General features: G+C 49.4%; 2 protein-coding genes and 1 long non-coding RNA gene across 4 annotated transcripts; 1 reads left to right on the top strand and 2 right to left on the bottom strand.

The window, feature by feature from the left end:
* Window positions 1-498: 498 nt before the first annotated feature.
* Window positions 499-1,721, bottom strand: LOC133145001 (relaxin-3 receptor 1-like). The gene has a single exon (XM_061268056.1). It carries the CDS (start codon window positions 1,699-1,701, stop codon window positions 499-501), a length of 1,203 nt encoding a protein of 400 aa, XP_061124040.1. The 5' UTR covers window positions 1,702-1,721.
* A 4,164-nt stretch (window positions 1,722-5,885) lies between these two features.
* On the top strand, window positions 5,886-12,209 carry LOC133144736 (zinc finger protein 516-like). Its single transcript, XM_061267634.1, has 5 exons — window positions 5,886-6,002; window positions 8,927-10,204; window positions 10,428-11,477; window positions 11,550-11,614; window positions 11,724-12,209. The coding sequence occupies exons 2-5, from the start codon at window positions 9,055-9,057 to the stop codon at window positions 11,751-11,753; spliced, it is 2,295 nt and encodes a 764-aa protein (XP_061123618.1). The 5' UTR covers window positions 5,886-6,002; window positions 8,927-9,054; the 3' UTR covers window positions 11,754-12,209.
* Window positions 12,210-14,992: 2,783 nt separating this feature from the next.
* Window positions 14,993-18,426, bottom strand: LOC133144931 (uncharacterized). Of its 2 annotated transcripts, none has more exons than XR_009710796.1 (4): window positions 17,875-18,426; window positions 17,641-17,788; window positions 15,883-16,029; window positions 14,993-15,131 (listed from the first exon to the last, which is right to left on the bottom strand). It is a non-coding gene; the product is annotated as an uncharacterized LOC133144931 (long non-coding RNA). The 2 variants fall into 2 exon arrangements; XR_009710797.1 differs by having other exon boundaries at window positions 18,157-18,257.
* Between the last annotated feature and the right edge of the window lie 222 nt (window positions 18,427-18,648).

Here is an 18,648-nt window from a genome sequence, read left to right as displayed (position 1 = left end):
ATTGTTGTAAAGGTGTCAAAGCGGAGGTCTTTGAGGGCCATTATCTTGCAGGTTCTTGATGTTTCCTTCCTGGTCCGGATTGTGGTTTAACAGCTTGGCCAGGCTCAAATGGAAGTTTAGTTGCGGCTGGTTGGGATAATATATATATACATATCCTTGATGCCAATAGGGAAATGAAGATGTGAAATTGTAGCTCTCCAAGTGGAGAGCTCAGTCGGGGGTGTCGTGTGTGGCCCCGGGTCCCGTTGGCTCGTTTGGCTGCCTGGGCTCGTCGCTCAAGGGGATGGCCATCTGCGCCCCCTGTTGCAGTTTTGTCGGATGAGGCATCGGGCGGGCTCAACCTGTAGAGAATGTTGTACTGGGCCTGAGCTGAATCAGAACCAAGAGCCTCAGAACTGCAAGGCTGATCCGTCGCAAGCTCTAGTTCACGTGCTGCAGACTTGCTCTCAATCGGGGGAGTTTGATTTGAATTTGAAGGCTCCGCTTGAAGGTCTCCAATTACAAAGTGGAGACCACCGTCGGGAGCGTCGAGAGGGGCGCGTATCGCCTGGAGTCCGATTGGCTCGTCTGACTGGGCACGTCGCTCAAGGGGATGGCCATCTGGGCCTCTTGCTGCGAGCCCTCGTCGGCGTTGACGGCGTAAGGCATCTTGGACATGACGGCCAGGCTCAACTTGAAGAAGACGTTGTGCAGGGCCGCTCGGTACTCCTTGCGCACCAGGCAGTAGATGACCGGGTTGAAGCAGCTACTGGTGAAGGCCAAACAGTTAGCCAGCGGGAAGAAGTAGGTCTGCGCCCCGTAGAAGGAGGGGCTGATGTCCACCACATCTAGCTGGATCAGGACGCTCCACAGCGTCAGGACGTTGTACGGGAACCAGCAGGCGCAGAAGGACAGCACCACCACCGCCACCGACTTGGAGACGTCCGCCTTCCGCCGGCAGTTGCCGCCCTTCAGCTTGTGGCGGCAGAGGAAGCGCAGCAGGAGCAGGTACGACAGGATGATGGTGGCGTACGGGAGCAGGAACCCAAGAACCACACGGAGGAGCTGGTTTATCCCCAACCAGGCGGTGCCGTCCGGGAAGAGGAGAAGGCACGCCGTGTCGTTGCCGCTTCCCACGCGACGCAGGTCGGCGAACACGGCCCGGGGCGTGGCCGCCACCAGGGCCGCCGCCCAGATGAGAACCGTGACCGCCGGGGAGGTGCAGCGCTCGCCGCACACCGAGGCCCTGGGCTTGAGCGCGGCGGCCACGTAGCAGTAGCGCATCAAGCTCATGGCGGTGAGGAAGAAACAGCTGGCAAACACGTTGAGGCCCGTGAGCAGGGACACGGCTTTGCACATGGCCACGCCGAAGGGCCAGCTGTAGTCCAGCGCCACGTCCATTGCCCAGAAGGGCAACGCCAGGGAGAACAGGAGGTGCGCCAGAGCCAGGTTGAAGACAAAAAAGTTGATGGTGCCCGTGGTGATGGTGCGCGTGGAGTAGAGGAGGAACAACACCAGCAGGTTGCCCACCACCCCGGCCGTGGCCACCGCAAAGTAGACCCCCGAGATGAGGGTCCGCAACCACGGTGAGCCGTCCCCGGCCAGCTCCAGCCCGCCGCTGTAGGAGCTGTCGTTATGCGGCAGCAAGTGCGAGGAGTTGCACGACGCGCCGCAGCCGTTCAGGAAGTTTCGGAAAAACTCCATCCTGTCGCTGTCGGACATGTTCCGGATTCCGGGCGTCCGTCCACCTGCGAGATGAGTCGCTGTGTGGAAGGAAAGAGGAAATTGCGTAATGGGCGCTGCGCTTTTATGAGCAAATAAGTGGATTAGCCAGATAAACAAATTACACCCAAGTGTTAGCCGCAGAGTTTGCTAATCCGTTTTCCTCTCCGAAGAAGACCATTTCTCTCGTCTGACAAGTTAATTGACAACCGCGAGTGATGTAGAAACAGTCACATCGTTATCCTATTTTTTAATAGCATTGGATTTGAAGAACAATATATATAACAAAAGCTAATGCAGCAATTGACTCCAAAAACAATTACATGGGTCTTTTATTTGTTGTTATTACAAAAGTGGACGAGGTTGCAGCCTCTGCCAAGAGTCCCGTCAAGGAATGGGAAATGAAAAGAGAAAGTCTTTCATGCAACTTTCAAACCCAAGGCCTAAATTAAAAGAGACCACACAGCTCAACAGAAATGCTAAACTGTATTATGTAAAGAAATGTTTGAAAACACTAACTAAAACAAAAAGGAGGAAACCAATTACCCCTTGACAGTCGGAATAAAAAAATATTGCTTGAAGAATAATGTAGTCCAAAGAGGCACGAACAAGGCATTTTAAAGAATTTGCATCAGCACCAGTGGAAAAAACATATAATGTAAATGATAAGAAATTTCACATGCTATTGAAAGAAAAACTCACCGAATGATCCAGATTTTGTTGTTTTTTCTTTCCCCCTCAACAAGTGTTGTGCTGCGGCTCCCAACGTGGAAGTTATCTTGGAGGCGGTGGACCAGAACAATGCGATTATCACCACATTGATGCTCCACCCCATCCTCTTCCTCACTGGAAATGACCCGGTATGGACAATGCACTCACTATTGGGATGGAGTAGCAATTGTTGTTGCTACAGGTGCGTGTAATTTTTTTTTTGAATGTTTTAGGAATTGAGATGATAAAAAAAAAAAATAACAGACATCCCCATCAGCCCCGCAACACACTTTTAAATATTCATTTTTAGCAATATGTATTATTTTTATTATTGAATATAAATGATGAGTATGACCAAATGAAATGAAATTTCAATTTTACTACAAGGCAATCTGTCATTTTCTATTGATGCGGTTAGCCGGGGTGGTCGCAATGATTCATCATTACCAGTCGTTGATAGTGGAAACAACATCAGCGCCGGTGAACGACCAAATGAGATTAGGTGGCAACAGGCGGAAGAAGGTGCAAGGAGTGAATGGCAAATTGATGAATGGCACCTTGTCAGTCAAACCAAAACAAAGTCATTTTCATAAAGTACACGCTGCAAGCCACCTTTCAACTGCTACATTTTAATCTCTCAATTGTTGGTCGCAATGTACATCAGTTAGTATTGATTCCAAAATGGATTTGGTGCAATCTGGAGAGAACACACCATCATGTCAACGTTGCTGTGTAAATCTATGAAGAAATAGACGTTGATGTTAATTATATCAATAAAATAAACCAAATTGTATGACGGAACTATGGGTTAAAAGTTCTTAATTGCGTAGATTTTTTTTTACGCGTCTATTACAACTAAAATCGGAATCATAATGGCGCCATCTACTGGATGTAAAAGTAATGCGTTGTTCAATGTAGGTTGTCAGAAAATGTTCACGTATTTTTTACACCGCATGTTGTTGATAGACTAGAAAATATCTCAATAGACAAATTCATCTCGTTTTTTTCCCCGTTGTCACTATTTTAATTCTTTTAAATCACAACCACGCCATCTGCTGGACTTCTTTATATTGTTAAATCTGTAGTGACGTCACGTACTTTAAATTAAGGGTTCCATTTTTAATCACGTTTTTAATCATGTTTTCGAACGCAAGGTGTGTTGCCTCTTAAAAAAAAGTCATCAATGACTTTGTCCAGTTCGTCTTTGTTGACCGGTCTCCGTGTAAAACAATGAAAAGTAAGGAGCCACTTTGATAGCTTCTCTTCCCAGCCCCACCGGCGCCGTCTACTTGCTGGTGAGGTTGTCACGCACGGGCGCGCATGCATGCACACACTAAATCAGCCACCAGGCGGAGATGCGCATCCTCTCCTATTATTAACGTTAATAACGTTATCTCTCGCGTCACTCGCCCCCAGGAACGAGACGGCACCCGCTTCTCCGCACCAGCACCGGCACCGGCACCAGCACCACCGCTGGCTTCGAGGGACCGTGTCCATCCGGCCGGCTCAGGTGCACCCACCCCGGCCGTGATTTCGACGGCGACAAAGTTGCGAGAGCAGCAAGTATGTGTGTCGCCATTGTGAACGAGTAGTGATGGGATTCCTCCGCCTTCAGCCCTCGGAGCGAGGTAAGAACACTTGAACACTTTGGAGTTCGTGCTTGTCACTTTTTTTTTTTTTTTTTTTTTTTCCGTCTTGCAATGTCCCGGGACAGCTAGCTTCCCCCACCATCCTCCTTCTGTCCTCCTGACTTGCACCACTGTTTTCTCGCTTTCGCCTCGTCCATCTTCATTTTCTCAACAAAGTTGGCTGCCGTTGTGGCGGATCAGTGGTGGATTAACGGCCATTCGTCGTCTCCCCATGCACCTCCTTCCCTCCTTCTATTTCCTTTGCATCTCTTTTGAACGTGTGCATGAAAGTCGAATCTATACGTTGCGCGATGGATCATGTCGCGCGATTGTTTTGTGGAAAGCCAGCAATGATGTGTCGTTGCTTGTTGTTTCCGCAGGCTTGAATGGGGGGCGGGGGGGCTGGCTTTTAAATAGGGATTAGCGAGCAGTACAGGAGGGCCATCAAAATGTGTCATTATTAGGCCTGGGAAGCATCTAAAATGATAACCCCCCTCCCCAACGCCCGCAAAAAAATGGTAGTTGTTAAATGGAAAACATAGTTGCAAGTCCTCATGGACTTGAATCAATACAGATGTTTTTCGAGCCTTTTGGGAGTAGGCATAATCCTTTGAGCAGTGTGGGATTGTTGATTCATGTTATTAAGAAAGCCAAATGGAGCTGTAGGTTTGTGCTACATTAATGCATCCCTCTAGGCAATATCAGTAAAAAAAAAAAGTCAATTTATATTAAAGACAAATATTTAAATGAGTGCGCCCTGAAGGTCTGCGGGTATAATACACGGATAGCAGAGAGAAAACCAAAGTAAAAAAAAAAAAAAGCAAACGCGATGACATCAACCAGTAACATGGTGATCTGGTGATGTATTTACATAATAAAGTCAATCATCAAAACACACGGCGACCAAAACGTTCATAGCAGGCTGCAAGCAAGCGCAACAAGCCAGTGCTGCTGTTTTGGTTCGCAATGCAGTTTGGGAACAATCTATGAAGTGAGCTAATTACACATGTATTGGATGATCTTATTGTTATTGTCGCAGTTAATGTATTTTGGATTGTTGTGCAAAACAAGGCCTCCATTCCACTTCCTCCTTCTTTTCCATCCTCATCCGCGGCGGCGCTCCTCTTCCCGCCCCACCCCGCTGTATGTGGCCAACCCAACATGTGGGGAGGTAATCCCAGCTATTAGGGTAATCTCCTCAGCATGACGATCAATAGAGGAGGGTGCGCGCCATCTACCAGACGAGAGAGGGAGAGGTTGGGGTAGGGGGGGGAGCAAATTTGGGCTAAAGAAAAATGATTAAATCATGGAGATTGGGTCAGGGGGTTGGGGTGCGGACAGGCGATGGGGGGGGGGATGGGTACTGACTGAGCAGACAGGACGACATATTTGTTAACTGGGCTTCTCTGGGCTCTACTTAATTTCCCTCATTGGATTGAGGAATCCATCCATCTATTTGCCATCCATCGATCATGTTATCCGCTGGTCCCACATAGCCCCAAATGAGAGGCCTAAAAATAACTCATCTGCGTTGAACTTGGACTTGCTTTTCTATATTCCAAAAGAATCTTCATCGTGGTTTGAATGTGGAGGTGCATTGTGGAAATCAATCAGACAATGACTTTGTTTTTCAAAGGCAGGGCATCCAGATGGAAGGTGGCGGCGCCGACCGAGTAAGACATCCGCCGATCCCTTCTTCGGTTCAACCCCATGGAGGGCCGAGACGAGATTGGATGAGCGCGCGAGGGAATCGGGTTACCATAGCGCCATTCTACTCGTAGCAGCGGGGCGGTGTAAAAGATGCAGTAGCCCCGACGGGGAAACCTAATCCGAACCCTGCCGCCAGCTGTCGTTCTTGTGCTCCGCCGCAGGGCAAAATGGCGAAGCACGTATCGCCTTACCTCCATCGCCGCCACGTTCATTACCTTGATTGCGCCTTGCGGATCGGACATTTTTGCACAGGTTGGCGTTTTAGAAGACGAGCTACTAGCTATGACCGCTCTAGTGCCAAGCTATGCTAGGCGTCGTCGTGCCTCAGGTTGTTCAGTGAGTCAGGATATTGGGAACAATGTTAGATCTTGGCTCCGCCCATTTCTATACCCGTATGTTATTGTTTGCATTTTGTGAGCCGTTAGTAAATTTGATAGCATTGTGGTCGGGGGCTTGAAAGGGGAAAACCCAAGTGGCAACATAGCGTTTCTCTCGGTGGCGGCCAGTCGACGCTGACCTTGCCGCGATAATCTAATCCCCCGTTGAGAGTGCTTTTTTTAGAGAGCAAGTTAATGCTGGCAGATTATACACCAGTGTCTACCACACCAGCCAATCCACGCTAAAAAGTCCTACACGGTCAAAAGTTAGCCTGGGAACACTAACCACGCCCCCAAAACAAAATGAGGTGAAATAGTCAAGTATTTGTGTTTTGTTTGACACTATCGGACTTTGCTGGCCGGCTTTGGATGTGATGATAAAAGGCCACTCACGAAGCAGCTTGCCCCAGTGCCGTGAAGAGTAATAATCCCTGTGTATGTTGTGTAACCGCACCCTGGGTTGGACAAGGCGGCGGGCAAGAAGGGAAGGGAGGGGAGGGCATCGCAGGGGAAAAAAGGCGCCCAAGTGGGACTGCGGAGCTGGCGGCCATCTAATCTCTTAGGTAGATGACGTTGTTTGCCCACACCGCCTTCATTGTGGCTAAGTCGCTCGAGGAAACAGCTGAGCGGACTGATGTGTGGGCCTGCCGAGGCTTTTATGACATGATAGAATATATTTGGAGTATATGGACAAAACTTACAAGACAGTGTTGAGCATCAACATTACTGCTGTCAACTGTAAATGTATGGAATGAATGGAAGATGCCAGGGCAATTGGACGGAAGGTTGATTTTATTTTTGAGCAGACAGGATTTTTGGTCAGCTTAGTGAGCATGGCTGCGGACACGAGCATAAGGACAGTCATGTGCTCGCTCCGGTCAGCGGTAGCTTTGGCACAGGTCTACTGCAGCTTGTTGGGAATATTTGGATGACCTCATCGCCAAATCAATTGATCTAGCTGTGCTATCCTATGTGGTTACAGTAGGAAAAAAAAAGCACTTCTAAAAATAGCCACAATAGCCATTTTGGATGCCTTGCAAAAGTCATGTTTGGCAATGAGGCGATTTGCCGTCCGTCCTTGGCAGGAAATTACGCTCACGGTTTCGGTGCGGCACGCCGTAGCTATTTTCATGCAAGTGCAACGCGCACATCCACACATGAGAGCGCTCGGCGGGAGTTTGTGCTGAGCTGGTTGTGGGACGTCAGGATGAATCAATGCAGGGACAGCTGACTGGACATGCCTATTCATGGGCCAAAGAAAAGGGAGAGAAAAGAGGCGCGAGGCATTCTAAAAGATAGGAGCCAGGGAGGCGGGGGCATTACTTGAAACACCTCCAAAGGCGCCAGGCACTACGAGGGCAAGTGATGAGAGGGAAACGAGAGCGGAGGAAAAATAAGATGGACATTTATCATGCCTTCTTGCGAATAGCAAAGTAGACTTTTCATCTGTAGAGCTTCAGATGGAGAGAAAACTAAAGAGTTCAGCGAAAGGTCATGAATGACAACTTGAACAGTATTTGGATGCTCCATTGCTGTGTCGGATTGAGTTTGCCAATTTCATGTTGACCATCCGTTGACGTGACACTTAAGGCGTTTTCCGCTTTGCTTCGACAAAGGCTCTTAGTGCTGCGGTGGCGAAGACCCCCCCCCCCCCCCCCCCTAGACCGATGGCCCGTTTATTCCCATCTGTTGACTTCATCCCCATTGTGTTTTGAACTTAACCCTCTAATTGCCAGCCTCCACTTTCTGGGAGGACAGCGTGGCACATTAGCCCTACGCTAATCTGACTGCGTCTACAAACAGCTGCCACGTCCGGACGCGATTCCATTTCGTACCCGTTTTCGTGATAAAGTGACGGCCAAGCAGTGGAGGAAGACCGGCCGGCGGGTCGGTCGGTCGTTGTCGCGATGACACGTGGGCCGCCGCCTCCCTTGCTGGAACAAAGACCCCCAACCCAACCCCCTTGACCTAGGCGGCGGGGGCCCAGACGTGAAGCGATGTGACAGTTCTGGTGCGGCCGACACAATAGCAGGTTTTCCTTTTTACTGCCCGGATGGCGACGGGACCGCGTAGTATACGTTGTGTGGCAGAAACAAAAAAGCGTGTGTTTGGCCCGGTCACATGTCGGTCCCCCGCTCAGAACAGGCACCATTGTGCGCCGGCCCGGAGCACGTGTCCCGGAGCTACTTAGAGCTTATTTTCCACCAAGTTTGAAAAGACTACACAAAAAGCCGTCATTAAACAGCCGCGTTTAACAAGCCGGCGCCGCCGCCGCCAAACAAGACGGCCATGTCAGCACTTAGGCGCGACACAAGTGTGCGTTTCTTTCTATGCGGGGCAAAGTTAGGACATTATTGATCGTGAATTAGAGTGCGCTGACCCCGAGGGCCCATCCTCATTGGCCCAGGAATGAATACGTCTCTTCATGCTTGGCCTCACACTCTCAATTTGGCCGGCCGGCCGGCGCTCTAATACATGCAGACAGCCGCCTCTCTGCCGATGAGGGACAAAGGTTATACAAGAGCGCTCTGAAATTGTCCTAAATAGGTTGTGGTGGTGGCAAGCTTGTGCTTATTTCGCCCTCATTTGTTTGGCCGTGTGCTTACAGTGAAACTGAGCGCGAACCGCAACAAAGGACCGGCGCTTTCTTGACAGCGCTCGTTAGCCCATGAGTTACAGAGTGGTAATGAATGTGGAAGTGATAGTTCCGAAAAATGGGGAGAATCTTGCCTCTGTTATCGTACTAGATGAAGAATTTTGCGGTGCAGCTGTAAAAAAAAGCGAAATGTTGTGTTTCAGGTTGACCCGTGTCTCGGCGAAGAGCGGCCGGCCCATTCCAAAGCAGTCATGCTTTGTCCGACGACCTAGCAGCCGTGCGAAAGCGACCTTGTCATAGCGGCGACGCCGGAGGAAGGCCGATCGGATCGATGGAGGCCAAAGCGCCACCGAAAGACTCCGAGACGGAGGAAGACGGCGCTTCGGGGCACGCCTGCGGCGTGTGCGGCCGCAGCTTCCCGCTCCTCAGCTCGCTGTCGCAGCACATGAGGCGGCACACCCGCGAGAAGCCGTACAAATGCCCCTACTGCGACCACCGGACGGCGCAGAAGGGAACCCTCAAGGCGCATGTCCGGAGCCACAAGCTTGGCCTGTTGGGCTTGGGCGAGCGGCAGGAGGAAGCCGTGATAGCCGACACTCTGGAGATGGTGAGGAAGAAAGGGAGCAAGAAAAAGGAGAAAGACCTCGAGGCGGAGGGATGGGACGCGGGGCCCTTTTCCTGCAGCGTCTGCGGCCAAGACTTCCCCCAGGCGCCGCTACTCAAGTCGCACATGAAGCGGCACCGGGCCGGCCAGGACCACGGCTGTCGCATTTGCGGGCGCCGCTTCCGCCAGGCGTGGTTCCTGCAGAGCCACATGCGCATCCACCGGGTCAAAGCGCAGCTGCGGGGCGCTAAAGAGGACGAGCCGCCCGCCACCATCAACGGCGTGCCCCAGGACAGCGCCGCCTTGGCCAACGACGAGTGCCTCTACGAGCTGTGCGGTAACTGCGGACACTTTTTTGCCGACGGCGATACCTTGCGCGCGCACGAAAGCTTACACAGTCACAGCGCCCGGCAAGATCCGGAAGCCGGGCAGCTGACGAAGAACCGTTTTCTGGAAAGCCTCCACCTGGCCCGTGTCGCACCAAAAGAAGCCCAGGCGGAGAGAAATCCAGGCCGGAGAATACCCGAGTTGGATCCGGTGTGCAGCTATCAGGCTTGGCAGTTAGCCACAAGGGGGCGACCGGCAGAATTAGCCGAGCGGTGTCTCGGCTGGGAGGAGGGACTCGCCGAGGCGGCGTACGACCCGGTCAAGAGCGAATACGTCCCCGGCAAGTCGGAAAAGAAGAGAAAGGCCACCGACGTGGCCGCTTCCAGCGCCAAAAAGAAAAAGGGCGACGCGGGCCCGGAGCAAGCGGATGAGGCCGCCTGGGACAAGAAGAGCTTGCAGAAAGACCGCATCTTGCTCAACGGACTCGGGCGCGCCTTTTACGAGGCCATGCAACACAGAGCCAGCAAAGACAAGACTCGGGAGCAAGAAGGTAATTGTTACTACTCAATTCGAGTAGATCTGAAAGTTAAAGCTAAGGAGCCCTCTTGTGAAGTGGAGTGGAATTACACCATTGTAGTTAGCATTGGATGAAAATGTATCATGAAGTCCTTGTTTGTTTTTCTTTCAAATAGTTTCGCCTTCATTTTGAAATGGCAGCAAATGTACTTTTCACTTTGCCCTTCTCTTTTGATGAGCTTATCATTTGACTGCAGATGCAAAGCCCCTGTCGCGCGAGCACTGTGACTTCCACGCTGCGGACGCCGCCTCGCTTCTCACGTCTCGCGCGGCGAGCCAGAATCTTAGCAAAGGCTCCAGGTATGTGGACTACCTCAGGAAAAGAAGCGCGCTGCTTTGTCAGCCTTATTGGAACCCCTACCCCGGTTTGCCTGGAGAGCTGAGCATCAAATCGGAAAAGTTGAACGACGGCGAGGCCCAAACGCCCAGCGATGTTTGCGCTCTTCTGAATTTGTCAACACCGGCGGACACTAAAGGCACGGAACCAGCGCAAAACGAAGCGCTGCCGAAGCACCGGTGTCCGTATTGTTCCCACGCCACCTGTTACCCCGAGGTGCTGTGGATCCATCAGCGGGTGTCGCACAGGGTGGGCAACGCAAGCTCGGCGGCCCCCAAGTGGGCACCGTGCTCTAACGGCGCCCGGGGTCCAAAGGGCTCGCGGTGGAGACGCACGGGAGCTCCGCCGTTCCTGGAAGGGAAAGACTGCCCGATGTTGCCCGCGCCCAGAAGCGGGCGCACGCAAGCGCCAGCTGGCAGCGGCACCAAGCAGCCGCCCGCTAAGAGCCAATCGGACGCGGGGTCCAAACCTCAGGGAAAGGACGCGAAAACCCCAGATTCACGTGGGAGGGCCAAGTCCGAGCAGAAGCGTTCAGCGGACGGCGTGGGCAAAGCGAGCTCGTCCGGGAGAACGGCGGCGGTGGGACACTTTCCAAAGGAGGGCTTGGGCTTCATGTTGAGTCACGGCGGTGGGACGTCGTCCAAGTCAGACGGGCAGCAGCACCCCGAGAGGGTCCCTTGCCCGAGGCCCAAAGCGGCCGACGACCTTTGGGCCGCCGTGAGCATGCAGGGGCACCGGGCCTACTTTGCGCCGTTACTTTACGCTCAGGCCAAGAGCAACATTGCCGCAGCGGCCGCGGACAGGCCCGCCGAGTTTGAGGCGACCAGTCTACTGAAGAGCTACGGTCCTCACGAGTTGGCGGCCCTTTACCAGCACTGGGGCTTTGTGGACCCCAGGGTGGACCCGCGGGGTGAGTGGCCCTTTCGCAGGAGCTTCCGCAACGCCTCCGAATCCTCCTAAAGCCCTCTTTGTGTCTTTGCAGCCATGTTGCGGCTCAACGGACATTTTGTAAACGAGGTCCATTCCTCGTCAGATGCTTCCAAGCAAGTAAGTTAGCGTTGCCCTGCTCTAACATGCTTCATCGTTAGAATAGAAAGTGAGTGGTGAGAAGAAGAAGAAGCAGAAGTTTATTTGCAAAGTGTTGCTGTTCCCACAGGTGAGCGGGCGCTCCACTTCTGCCTCGTAACGGAACACCCACCCATCGCCACCGTGACTTCATGACCCGAAACGATGCAATGGCCACATTCTTGTATGCAATGTCATCCGGTGGAATCATCAGGACTGGCGTCATTGCGTGGACACCAGTAGGGGAGAAATCCAACATATGTCCTGATCAAAATGACGTTACCGGTTTGGGCATCACTATCATTTTGTTCTGGTCTTTGAACATGATCGAAGAAAATGAGGAAGAAACGGAAAAGTCTGAAAGGGTACATGACGTAAACGGAGGGATTGAATCTGTCAAAAGTAGGTGATTGTCAGCGGGAGAAGTTCAGGTCCAAAGACTTGTTTAGTATGACCATCTCATTCCAGTTAATGTCTTTGTGTTTGCAGACTCGTGTAGTGTCTTTCTACTTGTAGTTTTGTATGTATGTCTCCATAGGAAATGTGTTTGTACCAAAACAACAAGCCATCAAATATATGGGAGGGAGGGAGGGGTACTGAATTTATTCTTCTTATTCTTTTGAAGTAATTTGTACACGATAGTTCCAAGTGAATTGAAGTACTTGATAGTATTTGTAGTTTGAAGAAAGAGAATAAAAAGCTTCTTCAAGCGATGTCAAGTGTCTTTGAGTCCCAAGTGGGATTGAGCAGCAGTCTTCATCATATGGACCCACGCGGATGTGGAGTGTGGCTTTGCCAGGGCAACAAACATGCTCAATAAGATGCCTGGTGTACTTCTCCCATCAAGGGCAGTTGAGGGATGGCAACGGCAGCAAGTACTTGTCACGCCCCGTTTGTTGTTTTCCCAGCAGGTTTGGGTGACAGCGTCACTTAGCTGCTCTCCAGACGCCAGAGATCAGCAGCAGAAAAAGTGCCATTGGAGTCCATCGTGTCAGCAAGCGGGCTTTATTGGAGTGTCAGCTGTCGACATGTGTGGACGTTGGATCTGTGAGTAGAGAAACAACTTCAAACCTCCACAAATTGGTAAATGATTGAATGAATCAATCAATAAATAATAAATGAATCAATCAATAATAGATAAATAAATAGTGTCATATTAGAAAATCCATAACGTATTTTTGTATTTTGCTTTACTGTCTGGAATGAATAGTGATCATAGTAAAAGGAAGAGCATTCTTACAAATGACCAGAAGATGGCGATAGATAGATAGATAGATAGATAGATAGATAGATAGATAGATAGATAGATAGATAGATAGATAGATAGATAGATAGATAGATAGATAGATAGATAGATAGATAGATAGATAGATAGATAGATAGATAGATAGATAGATAGATAGATAGATAGATAGATAGTTCACTCATCAACTCGTTCTCAGAAGTTGTCACCGACGGCATTTCACTAACTGACCTGAGGACGGCGACAGCGTACTTGTACAAATATTTGAAAGAAAAAAAAAGAAAAAAGAATAATGTGTATTTCTTCCTGCTTTTGTCCACTAAGTGGGGCCAAAGGACCTGGTTCCTGCAGCATGGATCAATTGGTGAAGCTGCCCATCAGGACCAGAGCAGAACCGCATACCAGCAACACCTTTGGTTTGTGGCTTATTCATTCTACAAGGCAACCTGAGAAGTGGCTGATATTTACTCCTCATTGTGCCTCCTCCGTGATATCTAGTGAGATACTTTGATCACATGAAAATATGTCAGCTGTTTGCATGTTCTCACCTTGTGTGCCATTAGAAGTCACAGGTAAGGTGGGTGCACTCGTGGCCACCTAGTGGTGCAATGTAACATTGCACATCAGCAGCTTGCTTCCATTTTGCCCGGGGAGGGAAGCCAGGTTCGTCACATCCTTCAACTCCCATTTAGATTGAGAAGACAACAATGACTCCCCCATCTGTGACTGTACTTTAATGTTGTAGTACTGTGTGTCCCCCATCAATGTGGCCATACAGGTGTCTTCTACTTTGACATTCCAGTCTCTGGCACTTCCAAGTTGGCCTTCCTCATTTCCCCTGGTGCCTTTCAGTTGCCACCCCTGTCAAAAAAAAAATAAAGACACACACAAAGTCTCCCATGCTCACTACCCCCCCCCCCCCCTGGAGAAAGGCAGCTGCAAAACTGGTGCAGGATGATGACAAGTGACAGGTCTCGCTTCTGACAGCTGACAGACGGAACACACTCTCACACGCCGTGGGGCAGAAATGACCATCCCAGCCAGTTGACTTCACCCACCCAGCATCAGTCTTCGCCCGGACCTGAAAATGACTCATCCAACTATGAAGACAACAAAGTAGCTCGCTCATGTCCTTCTTTGGATTTATTCCACCATGTCACTCCTTCTCCAGCTACTAACACACACCTAAAGACCTTCAGTGCAGCAAGTGATGGCTCATCAGTCAGATAAACTAGCATAGTAGGGATAAGTGTGTTGACAAAAATACTGCTGCACTACTTAAGTACTTTTGTTACTGTCACGGCTCGTCCCCGATCATGTCCGTGGTCTCTGTCCGTGTGTCTGTGTGCTCGCCCCTCCCCTCCTGTGTGCCCAAGATTAGTGTGATCATTCTCACCTGCCTTTTGTTACCTGTCTTGTATATAAGTCCTGTCTGTATGTCCCGTCGGATCATCATGATGTCCTTTTGCCTCCTGTTGCTGTCATTGGTAATGTCACCCTGTCTTTTTGTTTCACGTCTTTTTCGCTCAGTCTTGTTGTTAGGTTTTGTTAGTGAGCAATAAACCCTGGTCCAAGCTGCACTTGGTCGCTCTGCTCCATTTCCACTCCCATTCGTGACACTAGCATAGTAGGGATAAATGTGTTTGCAAAAATATTGCTGCACCACTTCTACTTAAGTACTTTTGTTACATACAGCAACATTGGACTACACGCATCATTTTTACCGACGCTATGTCTTTATTTTGCTCTTACGCTACATTAGCTATCACTCAGCCATTGCTAGTCGCTGTGAATGGCCATCATGCATGGACACTCTGCACACTTTGATCCCGCTATTAGATGCACACACCACTTTAGCGCTCCACGGAACACACTTGTGAAGAACCCCGCATCAGCATGTGAAGGAAACACCCGATGTCACATGATGAATGCTCTTGCTCTCATAATCTATGTGCTTGCAAATATGATGTATGTGACCAAGAACTGAATTACAAAACAAAGACCGGCTCATTCATCTTGCAACTTGGGTGGGCTGCAGACAGGAAACTGTTTGCTGTGTTAAACATTCACAAATGGGTGCATCAACTACATTCACACAATATCGTTTTTATTTTCAAGGCAAATGGGTCCACGTCGAAGGAGAAGTGCAGGCCGCCCAGTGCATCCGCAATCGGGAGGAAAGCTTGCATCCCTCTGCTCGCCACCTGACAATGGCCAGTTGAGTCGACCTCCCACGACAACGTGATTCAAAAGTTCCTGCCAAAACAGCACAAGGTGGAAAGGTCAGTGGTCTTCTTTCACAACTATCAATTCTATCATATACGACATCAGACATTTCATGCCCTCACCATTACCTGAAATTCTGCTATTCAGCACAAAACAACGCCTACCCTTAACCGATCTTAATGGCCTACAATACTGGCACCTAAATACCAACTCTGGTAACTAATGACTTTTTCTCTTTTGGGATCACTTTGCAACAATCTGGCCTTTCTTTGCATTACTTTGATGTTGTACAATTAGTAAATCAATCTGGACGTTAGATCCTTTGGCTTTCCAGCTGTATGAAATATATTTATACATGTAACAATTCGCCAGGCTGCAAAGTAAGACTATTGTACCGCCCCCTGGTGGACAAACGCCGCATTACAAAAACACTGTCCATTACAATTGCATTACTTTAGTTTTGAAGACACAATGCACTTTACACATGAACACAACAAAGGGCCACTTTGCTTGACTTCCATTATATTTGCTGTTATCTTGTGGCACCTTACTGATTATGTTGAGTACAGCTATTTGTTTTTGGACTACACGTGCTTTGCTGTCATTGGGCTGCAGCACATTGTTAAAGAATAATGACTTAGATCTATTTCATTGACAAAGATGGCCATTGCACAAGACTACAGTTACACTTGACTCAATTAGCTGATTAGTGCTTTTAATTTCTTCTGCAAACTGTTCAGACATTTCTAAGAGGATCAAAAAGGCATCACATATAACCTACCTTTTAATTCCTCACGGCACAGCCGGAACATTTTGACGTCTGACTGAGGGGGTTACGGCGTGACAGTTGAGTTGGCTTGGCTTGGGAGGCTTATGACAGGTCCCGACCACACGCTGAGCTCACCGCGGGACAGGAGGGTCCCTGACTCTGCCATATGGAGGACACGACGGTAGGTTAAGCAGCTGCTTGCCAATCACAAGATTGTTTACTAAATGCGAGACAGCAAACATTCACACTAAAAATGACCAACCGGTAAACTTCCACAACTAAGCATCCATTTTGAATGCCTTCTGACCAGGGACTTGACAGTCCCGCCCACACATTCTACAAACTAAACTCATGCAAAACATTTTTCTCGTTACGACTGTCCACTTTGCTACTTTTACAATTTCTATTAACTGGACAAATTCCCCAATCTATGCTTAAATACGCCTGACCTGACTCACAGCAGAGGAAAGAAAGCTCTTTACTAAACGAGGCCATGATTAAAGTTGGAGCGCTGCTCCTCACAACTTGGCGTTGAACTCCCTCTAATACGAGCCACATCGCCTACGCGACAAGCCAAGGGCGCGCCGAGCGTGACGACACATTAAAACATTCGCCATGAAAGGTACGTCGCCGGAGCCTGTCAGTGGCTCACCCCCCGAGATGAAAGGGGTCTCGGCGTCTTCTGTCGTCGGGGGTTCGAGGATTTGTCACCTACGATTCCAACAAACACTTTTGCAATAATTACAAGGAGACTTTCCTTCTACACCGCAGACCAAGGTGAGGATCCTTCAATTGTCACTTTTTATTACACCCCCCCCCGCCCCCCCTCTCAAAAGGCCGTTATTCCACGATTAAAGGGCGCACTTTGGGAGCGAGCAGGCAGGGGTATTTAATTCAGGTATTAGCGGGAAAATGACGGCGGCGGCGTCATCGTGCCAAAGTTCCTGTGACACTCGCGGCTCAAGTGCAACTTATTTGGTTTCAAGTACTTTATAGCTTAAAAGGCTTCTAAAAGCTTCCTTCAAAAGTGCCCATCTCTGACTTGAGGTGTTGGCTTTGCGCCTCTTAAAGCCTTCCACTGACCTCAACTTTCCCAAACATTACAGCAACAAAGGACCCAATTACCGTGAATTCCGTCTGCTAACTTTAATTCGACCTTTTCGGCATTTTTTATTTTGGCATTCACTTCAGGCTTAGCCCGAACAAAACCTTTGCTTACAATCCGTGAAACTGATGCGTTCACTATTTATTTATTTTTTAATCAATAACACATTTGAGTGACTGTAGAAGGTAAACAAAAAGCACCCCCCAACAAAAAAAATAACATAATAGGATTATTGCTTCTGTTTGTTTGTCACGGTGGATCAGGGAATATTTCACTTACAAATAAAAGAGCTTAGAGACGCGACATTATCGGTCAAACGCCTCCACTGATCATTTGCATATTCCTTTTACGCATTTGACTTCTTCTTTAATTGCTCTCTTCATAATTGGGCACCAAAACAACGAGTCACAGCAGAGTGGGTGGCCTTTCTGGAAATTAACTCATGTGGAAGGTTGCAGGATGAGCTTTGGCATGTCCACAGAAGCAAACATCTTCTTGGCATACCTTCTCAAGGACTTCTCAGGTGTCCTTTCATCTGCCCCAGCACACAAGCATTGCAACAGCATGCATTTGGGTCTCTCTCTACTTGCAACAAAAAATACTTTGGAGTACGGACATAACACGTAATGGGACAATCGGCTGGCTATATGTGCGTGTCGACTGACCTGATCCCGCCACGGCGACTGCCAAACATTGTCAAAAGGCTCTCGGATGAATGGCGCCAAGGCTGTCTTCAATCACATTCCCCGCTCCCGTCGCATGTTTTTCTCCAGCTCTTCTTGGAAGGTAAAGATATGGGAACCGGCACTACAACTGAGAGTTTGACACACAAGCATGCACAAGTTCAGGATTGATAACTTTGGAACGGAACAATGGCAGAAACTCAAGCTGAAGCTTACCAACAATGCTGCTTCAAACACCAAACCCTAACCCCATTAGACCTTAAGCACCTAACCCCATTAGACATTAAGCACCTAACACCAAACCTTAAGCACCTTTTTTTAACAAAATTGAAATTGACAAAGGAGAGACCACGGCCAGGTCTCGAACACTAGCTCCATCGTGTCAGAGGCAATGACATTAACCACTCGACCAAAGTGTCGTAACGATGTCAGTGACAAAAGAGCAACCAACACGCACCTCAAGACTGAAAAAACCCTGTGCCACTGCCCGCCTCCTACCTCTGTTTTTGAAGGCAGTTTTCAGTCTTGAGGTGAGCGTTGGTTGCCCTTCTGTCACTGGCATGGACACTTCACTTTCAGTTCCGTGATTTTTCCTTAATGCGGTGGCCTGTCACGTGGTACGCGAGTGTGCGAAGCGCCATTGGACGAGCAGGCGAGGAAGATTTGAATTGGCGGATGTGACGTCATGAATCGGAAACGCTGTGTGCTCAAGGGAAGTTTTCATATAGAGGTGCGACACGCAGGCGTTTTCTCCGGTAAGCTAGCATGCTAGTAAATGTTTGTCGTTCATTGGCGGTTCTCACGACGGACGCCGTGCTTGTTTGTTTGTTGCAAGATTCAAGGCGAGTTATCGAATTCAGGGGTAAGCTAGTATGCTATCAAAATGTTTGTCGTTCATCGTTTATTGTCACGACGGACGCCTTTGTTTGTTGCAGGATTCAAGGCGAGTTCTCCAATGCAGGCGCCACCGACCGTGTGGCGGTGTCTCGG

Source organism: Syngnathus typhle, linkage group LG20 (assembly GCF_033458585.1).
Source record: "Syngnathus typhle isolate RoL2023-S1 ecotype Sweden linkage group LG20, RoL_Styp_1.0, whole genome shotgun sequence".
In the NCBI taxonomy this organism is placed as follows: Eukaryota; Metazoa; Chordata; class Actinopteri; order Syngnathiformes; family Syngnathidae; genus Syngnathus; species Syngnathus typhle.
Note: the sequence above shows the minus strand (reverse complement) of the source record. Positions and strands in the feature narration are given on the sequence as shown.

What these genes read in the sequence shown, in the direction of transcription:
- LOC133145001 (XM_061268056.1), bottom strand. Translation starts at nt 1,701, where the DNA reads ATGTCCGACAGCGACAGGATGGAGTTTTTCCGAAACTTCCTGAACGGC.
- LOC133144736 (XM_061267634.1), top strand. Translation starts at nt 9,055, where the DNA reads ATGGAGGCCAAAGCGCCACCGAAAGACTCCGAGACGGAGGAAGACGGC. An exon ending in CCCCAGGGTGGACCCGCGGG is followed by an intron (nt 11,478 to 11,549) that starts GTGAGTGGCCCT and finishes GTGTCTTTGCAG; the next exon opens with CCATGTTGCGGCTCAACGGA. An exon ending in CGTCAGATGCTTCCAAGCAA is followed by an intron (nt 11,615 to 11,723) that starts GTAAGTTAGCGT and finishes CTGTTCCCACAG; the next exon opens with GTGAGCGGGCGCTCCACTTC.